Source organism: Catharus ustulatus, chromosome 6 (genome assembly GCF_009819885.2).
Source record: "Catharus ustulatus isolate bCatUst1 chromosome 6, bCatUst1.pri.v2, whole genome shotgun sequence".
In the NCBI taxonomy this organism is placed as follows: domain Eukaryota; kingdom Metazoa; phylum Chordata; class Aves; order Passeriformes; family Turdidae; genus Catharus; species Catharus ustulatus.
Window position 1 is genome coordinate 59352540 of NC_046226.1, and position 15101 is coordinate 59367640.

At 43.8% G+C, this 15101-nt stretch overlaps 1 protein-coding gene across 4 annotated transcripts in view; it reads left to right on the forward strand.

The window, feature by feature from the left end:
• TEAD1 (TEA domain transcription factor 1) overlaps positions 1-15101 on the forward strand; it is a 144008-nt gene that overhangs the window by 41549 nt on the left and 87358 nt on the right. For all 4 annotated transcript variants that reach the window (XM_033062393.2, XM_033062390.2, XM_033062388.2 and 1 more), the window contains exon 2: positions 8390-8643. In XM_033062393.2, coding sequence (XP_032918284.1) covers positions 8496-8643 — 148 coding nt within the window. In that variant the 5' untranslated portion in view covers positions 8390-8495. The remainder of the gene's footprint in view (positions 1-8389; positions 8644-15101) is intronic.

Below are 15101 nucleotides of genomic sequence, written 5' to 3' on the forward strand. Positions count from 1 at the left end.
CCAGAAATAGAGTAAGAGAGCTATGAATGTGAAGGATTCCATCTGGTTTTGCAAATGTCTGTGTGACATGGGAACTCCAGTAAAGCTAGTGAGGCTCGGGGAGTTGGGGTTTCAGATCTCCATGTACACAGAGCCACTTGCTGCCAGGCCCATTATTTGTGTGAGCAGTGGATCATATGTGTCCCAACAGTACATGTAATGTGTAATAATGTAATAATAATAATAATGTGTAACACAGCAGAGATCAGGGCTGTACCTCACTCTGGTGTTTGTAACACTTGACAGGTGGCACTGATAGTTCCAGCTTGGCTTTTGGGGTACAAAATGAAATTATGGCTCAGTGATGCCTGTGGGAAGGCAGTTACAGCAAGCTACAAAGGAAAGATCCTCTGTTTGCCCAAGGGCTGCACTGGCATCATTCACCATGCCCAGGTAGATGGGCTGGATGGGAGATGCAGAAGGTGGAGAGTTCCAGGGGCACTGAGTGTGTTTGTGCCTGGGTCCAGGTCTGCATCCCAAAGCTGGCAGTGTGGGGAGCTGAAGGAGGGCCAGTGCCTCTTTTCGTGGGGTTTTTCTGCTGTGAGAGGTAATTTGTGGGGTGGAGGGAAGGCACAGAGCCTCAACCACACTGGATCCCTGCCTCAGCCTCACTGGGGACTGAGCTCAGGGCATTAAAGAATAGAGTCAATGCATGCAAGCAAGAACTGCACCTCTTGTTCTGCCCCATTTCCCAGTTCTTGTGCATCCAAAAAAACCTGATTGTCTGATAGTCACTAGTTGTTATTTTCTGTTCATGGCCCAGGCAAAGCAGTGGCTGCAGACCTTGCCCTGAGGGACCTTCTGTGACCTCTGGCTATGAGTCTTGGGGCTGGGAATGTTTCTTACAGACCATTTTCCAGTGCCAGGGGACAGTCCTTGGGCCAGTCCGAGCTATTTGGCTTGCTCTGGGAGCAGAGCCCCTACCCCAAATGGACAGACCCAGCTTGGTCACAGACCATTCTTCTCAAAGCTGAATAACTAGTGGGTGAGTGAAATGCCAGTAACCCCCAGTGCACAGTCTAGCAGCTTTTGCCATGGAGCAATCCCAGCTGGAGCACAGTGATGCTGACCCTGCTGGGTGACAGGAGGAGTGTGCCTGCTCCAGTGTCACAGAGGGAAGGAATTCTGTCTGGAGCAGCTGTGACTGCAGTGAGGCAGGGATTGACCAGGGGGATGTGTGGCCACTCAGAGAGCACTTTGGCATGCTGCATTGCTGGTCACCTGCCCCGTAACACATGGTTTGGAGCTGAGCTGCCTGCAGAAGGCATCCTGGTGGTGCAGCACAGAGCCTCCTGAGCCCATGAGAGTCAGGATCCAGTTGTGTCCCCACAGAGAAGATGAACCATTTCATTAATGGTATGAAATTAAAGCTAATGGACAAGAAAACTGGGTTGGAGCTAATGACTCAACGTCCTTACGACAATAATTATATCTATCAACAAAAGCAGCCTTTGGAAAAATAAACAAATGAAGCTCTCAGAGTGGTACCAAATAGACTTTTCACTTGCATAAAGAGTTCAGAGATGAAAGCTGTTTCCAAAGGGAAGAATTCCCATGTATTAGCATCAACCCACTCTTTGCTGAGTAATCTGTTTCTATAAGCAAAAAAAAAAAAAAAAAAAAGAGCAATTCAAGGAGAATGCATTGTTTCTCTTCATAAATAGTTCCTATAATCCTAATTTCACATTTAGGCCTGTATGCTGCCTACTCTTGCTGATCTAAGCCATCCTTTGTTCCATTTCCTCACAGTTTGTGAAAGCACACGTGTAAATCTCAGATGAGCAGGCTGCCCACTTCTGCTGGAAGAAAACCATCACTTCACCAATGTTGAGTGACATGGTTTGGGTATTTTACACATTGAAATGGCACTGTCTTCCTAATACTTTTGTTTGTACCCTGAGTGTGGTAGTTGAGGAGGAGGAAGTGCATCCAAATTCACTGAATAATGCACTCACCTCAGGAGAAAACCATCACAGGTGCTCTGTGGCTGGACTGATCATGTTGTTCCTGCACAGATCCCAAAGACAAATCTGAAATAGGCAGCTGACAGGTAATAAATAGCTTGAAATGGTGGGTTCAGTCTTAGGAGAACAAAGCTAGTTTATACGAGTGATAGGAAGGACATGGAAGCACCATTGCAGGCCAGTATTTGATCACCAGAAAAGCAAAGCAGCAGAATTTCTTTCTGAAGTGTCTTAACACTCAGAGAATTTTTTTTTTTTTTTAAATTTTAGTGGCAAATGTGAATGGCTGAATTAGTCTGACTGAGTTTTAAAGGAACACTTTATCCTAGAAATGGGCTGCTTCTTTCTCCTATGCTCTTTCTTCTTAGAGGGAATAATTGTTGGTAAGTGGAACTTGTAACAGAAATACAATATAAAGTAATTTTAATCTAATGATTTCACTATTGGATGCTCTGTAAATTATTTACATTTTTATTCTTCTTACTGTGCTATATCCATTCCTCATCAAAAGAAATTTATATATAAAGTAGCTTGAATAGTGTTTTCCTGAGAGTAATGCCATTTGAATGCCTTAGAGAGTCAGAAAAATCCATACACAGTTGCACATCACAGCTACACAATCCACTGTGAACTTGTAAATCAAAAGAGTAAACATAAACACTGCAAAGACACTTACACTGGCAAAGTAGAAAGATAAAATCCTAGAGAAATTCAGGCTTCCCACCAATTCTGCTGGAGCCTTTTACTGCTCAGACTCCTGGTGATGCCTGGAGAGGCTGACCTGGAGCAGAGGCTGGGCAGAGGTAAAGGAACAAAGCTGGGATTTATTAAAAGGATTCACCTTGGGCAGTGCAAGAGCCTGGCCATGGCTACACCCAAGATGGACCCTGGGTCAGGAGTTTCACACTTTTATAAGTTTTGCTGCATTCCCACATTGGGGTTCATTGTCCCATTCCAGCTCCAGGTCCTGCATCCCACCCTCCCAGATTCTCTCCTCAATTCCCTGTTTGCACTTTTTGGGGCTGAAGCTGCAGCATGTCCTTGGTTCTGAGGATGGAAAAGGATTGTTTGGTATGACTGAGCTGAAGAGAACTGTAACACTTTGTATGGAGTTCAGAGTTACAGTAATTTCACGATTATAAGCCGCACCATTTTGACTAAAATTTTTGTCCGAACCCAAAGTGCAGCTTATAACCAGGTGCAGCTTATATATGGACAAAAAACCAAAAAGTTACTGGCACCCGGAAGTGCGGCTTATACTCAGTGCGGCTTATAATCGTGAAATTGCTGTATATCCTAATGCAGGACAGAATCTGGAAAATATGAAAGCTGAAACTTGAGGCATCAGTGGCATCACGTAGGTCATGCCTCTGCCCCACAGAGTGTGAGCTGGGTGCTCAGAAATGCTTGTGCGCCCTGCTGGGAGCAAGCTGTGTGCCCCAGCAGCTCCCCAGTGCCCCCAGGAGCTGATCCCTTCTGCTGTGTGACTCTTAGTGGGGTCACAACAATCCCCCAAATGCCCAACCTGCAGTTCCCTGCTGCAGCTCAAGGTCTCTGCTTCATACCCTATCCTAGGCAGGAATGGCCAAGAGCTGCTTCTCTGCTTTGCTCTCACCTTTTCCTTATTTGAAAGTGGTTATCTTCTCACATCAGTCTTCTCTAAATTTAAACAATCCCAATTCCTTTCCTGATAGGTCATGTTTTCTAGATCTGATAACTTTCTTCCTCTGGATCCTCTCCAGAGCTTTGGCGCTCCAGCTGTGGATTTTGCACTGCTGAACAAAGCAGAAGGAAAATCCCATGGGCCTGCAACTTTTCAAGCCTTCAGAGAAAATCTGCCATCTGCAAATTTAGAATTAGTTGGTTTGCACTCATCTGCTCGTTGCCATCTTAATGTTTATAAAAAGCTTGTTGGATTCCTCGTTCCATTGTTTTTACATAACTGAGGCTAAGATGAGGTTGTTTGCGAACTAAAAATATAATGTATTCTTAAAATTTACCCCTTCAATGCTTGAAATCTCTACCTCAAGAATTAAGATTATTTTTTTCTAAAAGAGATGTTTTAGAAATATTGATCTGCATGATTTGCAGTCTGCATCTGTTCATAGTGAGAAGTTCAGTGTGGATAACAATACTGGTGTTCAGGCTCAGAAATACCTGCACTTGATCCCCTTTGAGCAGACACAGTTTAGAAGACTTGGAGACATAGTGGGCTTTTTCCTCAGACAACTCTCAGAGTCAAGGGGTGTTCTCAGTCATTCTTGTGTTCCTGCTCCAGTATCTGCATCAATCCTTTTCCAGGCTTGTTGGACAGCACAGGCACCATTCAGCACCTGTACACTGAAATTCAAGGAAGTAAATTGATCAAACAAACAGAGAAAACAGGTTAACTTTTGGAAGTCATTGTAAAATAAGACCCGGCTCCAGTGCCTTTTGAAAGGCAGCATTTCCACGTTAGCTCATTGTGCAGATATTGGAGGTTATCAGAGGTATCCAAGCTGTAGATCTGCTCTTGTCATTCACTCCTGTGAGGAGCCCTGGATCTCAGTGTTGGTCTGTGAGCAGCAGCTTTCTGGGCAAGCATTGCTCATGAAGTGAAAGGCGTAAGAGAATGTTTTGTGTGGGTAAAGAAAGCCAGAAACCATTTCCTTGATAAGAAGTCTCAGGCTATCATTTGGTCTGAGTTAAACACATTGGTTAGATGAGCTCTGACAACAGCTAACCTTGTTCCTCTGAGATTTTAAAGTCATTTTTCAAGTTGCTCTAGTGAGTGAGCACAATGACAGTAAGTCATCTCTTGCAGCTCACCAAGCTGCCTTGAATGGCCTGGCTATAAAACATGTTTATAAAATCCCCTGTTGCCCCTAATGGTTTCTCTGTTCCTAATTGTGACATTGCACTGTTTGATGGGGGGGACATACCTCCATCACACAGAGAAAAAGTGTCTTAATGACTGCATGAGGAAAACAGATATATTTAGAGCTGACTTAACTGCACAGAGTAGAAAGCAACTGCAAGACAGATGCATTTGTTTTGCAGCTAGAAGAGTTTTATGCACAGGGGAAGCTGTCTTGAGATGTGTAAGGCTGGTGTTAAAAGGGAAACTCTGAGGACAGACCACCTAAACTGCAGCGGTGTGCTTTAAGCAATCTTAGAATGCACAAAAAGGTGAGCCAAAATCTTTTGGGTTGGTTTTTTCTATTTTTTGTAGGTTTGAGGCTTTTTTTTTTTTTTTTTTTGGTTGGTTGGTTTTCTAGGTAGTGTTGATGTGTTTAAATTTTGATAACAGCAAGTGCAAGCAGGGAATTGGTTCTCTGAAAGTTAACGTGATAAAAAAAAGCAAATACAGCACTCTTCAACTTGATCTGTCATGCGTACAAGCTCTGATTTTGGCCAGGGAAGGTGGGGCTAATTTCCCCGAGGAGCTTAGCTCTTCCTCTGCTGAAAGGTGGCATTGCAAGATTTGGACTTTGCTAATACGAAGTAGGCTCACTTTTGAAAGTTTTTTATAATTTTAAATTGGATGGTAAATCCACATTTTTCACATGAGATTTATAGCTCATTAGAAACGTCCAAAAAAGCTCATCTGTTGACAGCTTGTATTATTTCTGATAATCATGTTGAACTCCAGCATAACAGGTCTGAAATTTTTCATCACAGTTGAGTCCTTAGAATTCAAGCTAAGGAGGAGGTGGAATTGCCTTTTGATACATAGAGCTGAGCTGGAAATGATTAACTGAGCTAGCTCATTTCTTTTCCTGAAGTAAGAGGCACCCATTTAGCAGTTGCAATACAAGGTTTTTTCCTCCTTGGTCCTCTTGATGTGCAGTGTCAGCAGTCACCAAAATGGAAATCACTGTGAATATCCTTTAATCTGAGAGGTTTTCTTCCAGCAGGCTGCTCCACGCCCCTGCTGTACAGATGTTCTGCAAGGAACACTTGGTTATCTTCCATTTTAGGGGCTGGAACAGTATTTGTGAGTGCCTCAAGATGATATCCAAGTAGGTAAAGAGGAATGGGAAGGGAGATAGCACTGCAGTGAAAATTCACCAGTAAACACAACGCAAGATATAACATGACTATCAAGTACCATTAATTACTTTAGATCCTCTCTGTGTTCCTTGTGCATTTTAATTATTATTTCAGCATAATGCAATAACCAGGGCTGGTTTCTAAGATGATGATAGGACTGGAGGCTATGGCTGTGGCAGGTTTGGGAAGCACAGAGTGGTTGATGTGAACAGGAGCTGCCCCTGGCTGTGCTGTGCACTGCAAGCCATGAGGCTGGGCTCAGGGAGGGGAAGGATTTCCTGCTGCAGGCACCTCTGGAAAGCAGAGCCAGTGACGTGTCCCACGCCGTGCTGCCTTCTGGTGAAATGCTCCTATGGACCATGTGAGGCCAATAAATCCTCCAGCAGCCATTTTCCCGTTTCCCCAGCCATTTTATTGCATTATTGCAATAAAACTGTCCCTCCCCTAATAATCCCCATCAGCATTCAGTTACCTCTCCTTTACCAGAGATTCCCCCTCTATTGGAAGGCTCAAGATTGTTTTTGTCAGTGGTTTCCCAATATCGCTGTGCTCATGCTTGGGATAAACCTTGCACACAAGATGCAGCTCTTCCAGGGGTTGCATCAACCCTTCAGCCTCCTGAGGATTGTGAAGGAGGGGGTTTCACTCTTGTGCCAAGGTTTGCATGTCCCTCTCTGTGATGTCGAGTTCAAAAATTTCACGCGTTTGATTTCCCGGACAATAAGTGGTGCACTTGGGCAGAGTTCTCACCCTCTTACACCTGTGTGGTTCCCTGTGAATCCATCTGCTTCCTCATTACCAGTTATTAAAAGGCATTTAAGGCAGTGATTAGCCTGGCTGTTGGGGTGGGGAGGCACCAACATTTTCCTAAGCTGTGCTCAAACCAATGCAAAGCCAGGAAATGCCTCTCTGCAGAAACAGGCAAGCAAGGAAAATCGAGTTTGTGGGAGATCATCCCGCAGGTCCTGATCCCCCTGAGCTCCTGTGGGAGAGTGGAGAAGGGGAAATAGCCCATGCATGGATGCCAGACTGGTAATGTTGGTGAGACAGCCTGCTCCCAGTTTCCCCAGCTGCAGCTCTGGTTTTTTGCAGGACACCGTGGCCTCCGAGGGACAGGACAGTCAGGTTTTGCTTATCTCTACTGGTTGGTTGGCTGGGCAGCTCTGGTGGAAATATTTCCTCTTCCAGGCAATTCTCCAGCCCCAAGGTGTTTAGTCAGAGGTGTCATGGCCTTCCACGTACACCCTCTCCTTCTTTCTCAGGTGAATGCTGTTCTGCTGCTTCCCACCTGTTGTTTTAGGACATCCTGAGAGCCCAGAGTGAGACATTTCAGCAGGAGGACAGAGGTCTGTGCAAGGGGAAGCCCCTCTCCTCTGCCCCAGCTGGATAAAAATCTCACAGTTTAGGGGTTTTGAGTGCTTAGCCAGGAAACTGGATTTTTAACTGTGTGCATGTTTGAACACTCCCATCCACTTAGATCAGTTGGATTCACCAAACTTCTTCTTTTTTTTCAAAATAAAACTGCATTATGCCTAGACATGTTGAGCCAAATCTGTTCCTGGTGTTATTTCCTGAAGAATTACACCAGAGCTGAACATGGTCTGGTATAGCAGCTTTTTTGCCTGGAGCAAGTCTTTACAGCAGAGTTGTATTTCTCTCAAAAATATGAAAGGAACACTGACAGATCTGCAGCTCTGCTGGTGTGAGCAGGTGCAGCTATATTAAATTATTTCTTATTAAATTGATTCAGCAACTTGAAGCTTGTAATTTTTGTTTTGCTATGGCAGGCAAAGCATATATCTTCTCTTGTAATTCCTTGCTCTGGTATAATCATTTTAAGAATTTCTTTTTGTATGTAGCTTGGATTCTGATTGTATTATTTATTTGAGTAAGATCTGAAAATTACAGCCTTTTCCAGCTAATTACATTGAGCTGTGGCATCGCTGGTGTAATTCCATTTAATCCACTGACATCCGGATGAATGCGAGCAATAGTTTTTGCTTTTGTTTTTAGGTTTTAGGCTCTGGTGGCCACTGTGGCATGAATTGGTGTGCTTCCCTGCCAGCCAGTGGCAGTGCACTGATTTCCCCCTGCCTGGGGGTCTGGCTTGTTATTTTAAGGGTGCCAGTCTTCAGCCAGATGCAGTGTGGCTGGAGAGTTTTGCCCCACTTTTGACTACTTGTGAAAAATAACTTCATTCAGAAAATGTTGTTGGGGTAGAATGGTTAGGAATTTTTCACTTCTGGGTGCTGTTGTTATTGTTCAACTGCTGCTCACGGAGCATGGGCAGCAGGCAGGAATGTTTGGCTGAGGTTCCACACCTTTAACACCTTCTGGGGCTGTTTGTGTTGCAGGTTCATCCCCCTGAAGACTCCAGGCTTTGGCTTGGAGACGCCAGCCATCACCATTGAGCCCAGCAGCTGGAGCGGCAGCGAGAGTCCTGCCGAGGACATTGAAAGAATGAGTGACTCTGCAGATAAACCTATTGACAACGATGCAGAGGGGGTCTGGAGCCCTGACATTGAACAGAGCTTTCAGGAGGCTCTAGCTATCTACCCACCATGTGGCAGGAGGAAAATCATCTTATCAGATGAAGGCAAAATGTATGGTAAGTGCTGCGCATTTAGCCTTTGGAAATAATTGTTCCAACCTGAGAACTGCAAAGCCTGGCTGGTTGCTTTACGATGTTCCTGCTTCTGATTTTGGTGCTTTTGGAATAAATAGTGAGGAAATCTGTGAGGCTGAGAGAGCTCAACTGAGCTGATGTGGTGTTCAGGACTGCCCAAGCCATTTCCTTCTCTGCTGACACTAGGAAGCAACACTGATACAGAATTATCCTATTAGCTACCTTATATAGTTCCCTTTGAGAAGTTCTGTGCTGTGGCTGAACATGGATATTTAAAAGAATCATGTAAATGTGTCACTCCTCAGACATTAAAAAAAATTAGGCATTTTTCTTTATTTTTCACTAAATGGTGAAGACAGGCAAATGGGAAGTGCAGTGTGCGTGGTGGTGTGGCAGATTACGCAAAAATGAAAAATTAAAGTGATAAAATGAGAAAAGAAAAAAGAAAAGGAAAGAGGCAAGTTAGGGGTGCTTTTGGAGTAAATAGTGAGGAAATCTGTGAAGCTGAGAGAGCTCAACTGAGCTGATGTGGTGTTCAGGACTGCCCAAGCCATTTCCTTCTCTACTGGCACTAGGAATGCAATACTGATGCAGAATTGTCCTATTATTGTCTACTGTCCAGAACTGACCTTCTATAACTGCTTTTGAGAAGTTCTGTGCTGTGGCTGAACTTGGATATTTAAAAGAAGCATGTAAATGTGTCACTCCTCAGGCATAAAAAAAATTAGGAATTTTTCTTTATTTTTCACTAAATGGTGAAGACAGGCAAATGGGAAGTGCAGTGTGCGTGGTGGTGTGGCAGATTATGCAATACTGAAAAATGAAAAAAAAGTGATAAAATGGAAAAAAAAGAAAAGGAAAAGAAAGATGCAAGTTAGGGGCTCTTTTCCCTTTTCCAAACTCCTCCTTGGGGCCAGCAGAAGCTTTGTGTGCCCTGGGGTATGGGTGGCAGTGCCCCAGGGATTACCAGCCAAAATAAGGGTGGCTGCATTTTAATTTTTTTAATCAGGATCCCTACAACCCCACTAGTCACCCCTGAAACCTGCTTTTGGTGTTGTGAAGCATTTTTTGGTGCCATTGTATAAATTAAAGAAATTAACATATTTATCCATTCATTGCGACACTCTCTGATTTAATTTAGTGGTTCCTAATCCTGAATGTTAACATTTGTTGAATTATATATGTATAAAACTATTTGTGCATCTCTAATTGCTGATTAATACTGGTAGCTAGTAATACCATAAGCATAGGCACATCTCACATTTATGCTAATCCTAAATCAAATATAGTTAATTTTCAATCAGAAAAGGAGCTATGCGTGCTTGATGCTGAAAACTTCACTTAAAAGTGTTGCCCTGATGGGGTAGAAAGAAATGTGTTAGGAAGTGCAGGGCACTGTATGAGCAGAATTTACATCCTGACTTTGCAGTGGATGAACTCATGTTTTCATTCTTCAAACTGAGTGACTGCTTTGTAGTGTTTGAGGATTTATTGAAACCATGCTAGGTTTCTGAGGACTTCCTAATAGAGTCTTATGGCCCTAAGTGCATAATTGTTCTCTGAGGATTTTGAAATCAAAACAGTGTAAGTGTTTTACATTCTGTGTGGCATAATGAAAATAATTTAATGCCTTTTAGTGGCATACCAAGTTTATTTCACTTGCAAGAGAGACATTGCAATATGGCCAAGCTTCCATAGTGTTGGGGGATATTGTAATGTGTCAGTAATTCATGGACCATGTAAGACAAAAGGTCAAGGGAGCACCATTTCATTTTCTAGCAGAAATTACCTTCAGATACGGGCACCAGAACAAATCTGATCTTTATGGAAGCAAATATAATGATCACTCTGTGTGGATTAAATTAAGCAATTGTAGTTTTTGATCTTTGGAGGGAGACTTTGAGAAGAGCAGAGATTTTGCTTGAAGAAATATTTGAAGTGTCTGCCTTTGATTTAATGGGAGCTTTGCAACACTCATGTAAGAAAGCAGCCAGAGTTTCTTCACTGCTCTTTGTGGTGGTCTAAAAACCATCCCTAAATTGGCATTTCTCAGAGGTTTGTGTTCAGCTGGCTCCAGGGGACCCAGAGGATTGCTCAAGGAGCACTGGGGGCACTGGAATCTGTGGGTGGGGGGCTCAGGGAGCACTGAGGGCACTGGAATCTGTAGGTGGGGGGGTCAGGATGGACTGGGGGCACTGGAATCTGTGGGTGGGGGGCTCAGGGAGCACTGGGGGCACTGGAATTTGTAGGAATTGGCTCCTGCTCCTGGTGCCACCTGGGCAGGGTAGCTCATGATGGCACTGGGGGACATTTGTGACTTTTCCTGGGTCAGTTCAGCTGTTTCTCCACAGCTGAGACCTGGGATGAAGGAGGGAAGGAAAAGGGAGGGTGTTTCCCTATGCCCTTGCCTTCCTAAAAATGTAACTTAAGACACAAGAGGATGAGGAGAACAAAAGACTTTTGATCCTATCCCCACAGAAAAGGGTTGCAGGGGCCCCTGGCTGGGGAGAGGAAAGGGGATGTCCTGACATTTTTATTCCTGCCTTGGGGCATCCTCAGGCTGCAAAGACAAAACTGTGACCTGTGCAGGACCAGGAGCATTTCAGGCTGCTGCTGGCCCAGGGTTATGTCTCCTTGAAGAAGCCCTCAGAAAACAAAACGAAAGCTTAATGAAACCCTTGTTTTTAAATTTATAGGAAATGGTTGGGTAAGAGGCAAAGACACTTGTTTTGGTTTGGATGGGCAAACTCCAGAAACTGGTTTTGAAATTCTTGAGAGAATGGGAGTACACTGTACAGCCAAGGGACATGTGATAATTTTCCTGCAGGAGAGCTCTATCCATCACCCCTTTCCCTTTCCTTTGTGAGTGAGGTGTGAGGGTCTTACAGCGTTGGTTTTGCTCCTAGCACAGTGTTGACTAAAAGGAAATAAAAATAAATAAATAAAATAAGTAAAATAAATAAAAATAAGTAAACAAAAATTGAAAAAAGGTAAGGAGGGTATAAATGAGTGCTTGTTTAGCACTCCCAGTAAAAGCCAGCCCCTGGGAGCGCATTGGCTGTCCTGTGCTTTACTCTGTTCTCACTGCTGGGCTCTCACTGCTGACACTTCAGTGACTTGTAGCAATCCCTGTGAACTCACTTATTGGCAAGATATTTGCCTGTGCTTGTCTTTGCTCCTGGGAGAGTGTTTTGGAAAAGATTACAAGAATGAAAGCTGCTGTGAAATGCAGCCCTACTTTTATCCCTTGGTGTGACACTGAAGTCACTGGAGTTACCAGGGGATTGGATTTGTCTCTGTGTGCACATTTTCATCTTTTTTTTTTCTTTTTTTTTTTTTTTTGAAATTTATCTCCAGCAAGATGTGGCTTTAGTGCAGCTCTAGGGACAATGCCAAAGTGCCATAGGTGCTAGCAAGGGGAATATGCCTGCAGATATTTTGTTATCAGCACTGCAAAATTAGCCTCAAAGTAACAAAGGTGGCTTTTGCCTTTAAGACAAGAAAATAACTCGATATTAATTTCTGAGACCTGCAAACAGCTCTTCAGTTGTGAGTTTGCTTTGGAGGTGTTCATCTCTGCTACAGAAGTGCTTATGAGTATGTAGTGATTATTAAAAGGAAGGTTTTTTAGCATGTTTTGTAGTTTTACAGAGAAGAATGAGTACTAATTAACGTGAGAAATTTCATAGCAGTCTTTCAGAACTGTGTATGTTTATTAGGTTATACATAAAATCTCTTGGCATGCACTGTTAAGGGAAAAGGATACTTTCATAAAAATTTCTGCTCAGATAATAGAATTTTTGTACGATGAGTAATAGCAGTCTTCATTTCCAAAGCACCTTCTGTAAATTGGGCATTAAAATTGAACTTTGAACTGGAACATTGACAAAAGAAATCCTCTTCTGTGGGCTTGCCTGATTCTGTAACTAACTGCCATTATTTGGTGTTTTCTGGGTTTCTATTAGGAAACTGCGAGGTAAATAGGTTTATGAAGGGTACAGTAACGTGTTACAAATTATTTTTACTATTACTTTTAATTTTAAAAGTTCCATGCAAGTTGCTGCCTCCATAAAGACATTGTTACCTTATAAAGTTTCCACAGTGTTAAATATATTTGAATGTGAATAAGGTATTTGGAGTGATGAAATACCAGATGTGAAGTATCAGGTTTCATGTTTATTCATCTGTTCCTGCAATCATTGTGCAAAGATACTCTCTTGTGTTTGGGTTGATTTTTTTTTTCTTCTTCCTTTTTTGTTCTCTCAGCAGCATGCACCAAATGAATGCAGTGGAGATGGGACTGTGAAAGCTCTATTTGGGGTTTTTAGGATGCAAACAAATGTGTCCAGTGAGGGATGCTTGGTGTGCCTGGGCTGAGCCCTGAGCCAGCAGGGAAGGGCAGCAAGGGCCAGAGAGAAGGTGTTTGCTGCAGGAATTACTGCTGAAACTGCAGTGTGTGCTGCAGGAATTACTGCTGAAACTGCAGTGTGTGCTGCAGGAATTACTGCTGAAACTGCAGTGCCTGCTGCAGGAATTACTGCTGAAACTGCAGTATGTGCTGCAGGAATTACTGCTGAAACTGCAGTGTGTGCTGCAGGAGTTACTGCTGAAACTGCAGTGTCTGCTGCAGGAGTTACTGCTGAAACTGCAGTGTCTGCTGCAGGAATTACTGCTGAAACTGCAGTGTGTGCTGCAGGAGTTACTGCTGAAACTGCAGTGCCTGCTGCAGGAGTTACTGCTGAAACTGCAGTGCCTGCTGCAGGAGTTACTGCTGAAACTGCAGTGCCTGCTGCAGGAGTTACTGCTGAAACTGCCTGTCTCATGAGCAGATCTGCCTGAGAGTGATTCTGCAATGCACTGATGCTCTTGCAACATCAGCAGGAGGGTAAGAGCTGGTTTTGTGAGCCCAGCCCTTTGTTGGACTCGTTCGAGGATTTCTGAAATGTGGGGGAACAGGGTTTGATCTTCCTCCTTGGGCTTCCACGAGTAAATTGTCAGTGCTTTTTTTTTCCCTCTTTGCCATAACCTGCTATCCTAAAGAGAAAATCTAGGTGGGAATAGTGAGAGCTGTGTGTGACAAAGGGCATCAACTCCTTCTTGGTGGTAAGCACCACAGCTGGAAGTGTCAGTAATGCTGTGGAAGGCACATGGCACAGCCTTGGATCCAGCATTCCACTGACTGTGCTGGGTTGGGAGGATGATTCATTCCAAATGAAACGGGAATGTATGCCTGGAAGTTTTGCTGAAAAACTCCAAATCAGAAAGAGAGGCACATCCTTTGAAAGCGATTTTTAGCACTTGGGCTTTGTCCTCTCTCTACTAAACATGCTCTCTTCAGCCACCCACCCATATAGAGGGGGACTGGCAGAAAGCTGTGTATAGCCTTTGATGGGAAATGTATATCCATTTCATGGGAAACGTATGTATATCCATTTCATGGGAAAACCAAGAGTGAGGCTGCTGCCCCTGCCTCACAGTGCTCAGCAGCCTGGAGGAACTACTGGCAACATCAGTTCCTGCCTGAAATGAAGTGGAAGCTACCAGGGCAGGTTCAGACCAGGCATTTGTCCACTTCATTTAGTGGTTAATCCTATTTAAACAGCCATACTAAACAGAGTAAGACTGTCTTTCCTTTATGCCATTGTTCCCTTGTGTAGAACTGCCACACATGAACATGAGACCACTGGAGTGATGCAACCTCGCTGGAACATCCAGGATTCATTGAGGTGGTTGTCTGGGGTCATTTGTGTGAGCTCGTTTTTCTCCCAGCACTGGTTTCTCAAGATGAACTTGTGATCCTGTGATTGCAGAAGTTTTGCAGCTTTAAGAAATAGCTGTCGTGCTAGGAGGTAGTTAGAACAGTCTGGGCCAGGCTGATGGAGTGTGTGAGCTGATCAAGAGAGATCAAGATAATTGAAAACCCTTCATGCAGATAGCATGAAAGAAAATTGGCTTGTTTATTTGCTCTCATTCCTTGCAGAACTGGGAATGCCCCCAGTGCAAACATCTTCTCACTCTGGGCACCTTTATGGAAGCAGAAGAGGTGAGAAAACATAGGAATTGTTGTTTTGTGAAGAGATAGACTTGGACAGTGCAGGGAGCATCTCACATGGCCAGCAACATGAAAAAAATATTGATCAGAAATATTACCAGCACCATCACCATGGCTTGTACCAGCACCTAAGAGTGCTGGATTTGAGAAGTCCTAGCTGGCTGTTCAAGATGGGCTAGGGACCAGTGGGATGGGTGGTGAAAACCAGACATCTGAGCCATGCTGGAAGGGAAATTCATCCCAATGTTCCCACTGTTCCCTTGGTGGGTGTGCTCAGTGTGAGTGTCATATCAAATAACACTGTGGGGGACAAGGAGCAGTGGGAGCACAAAGATATTTCACAGCATCTTTGGTTTTTTGGGGACATGCAGTCTCCTGAGAAGTAGGT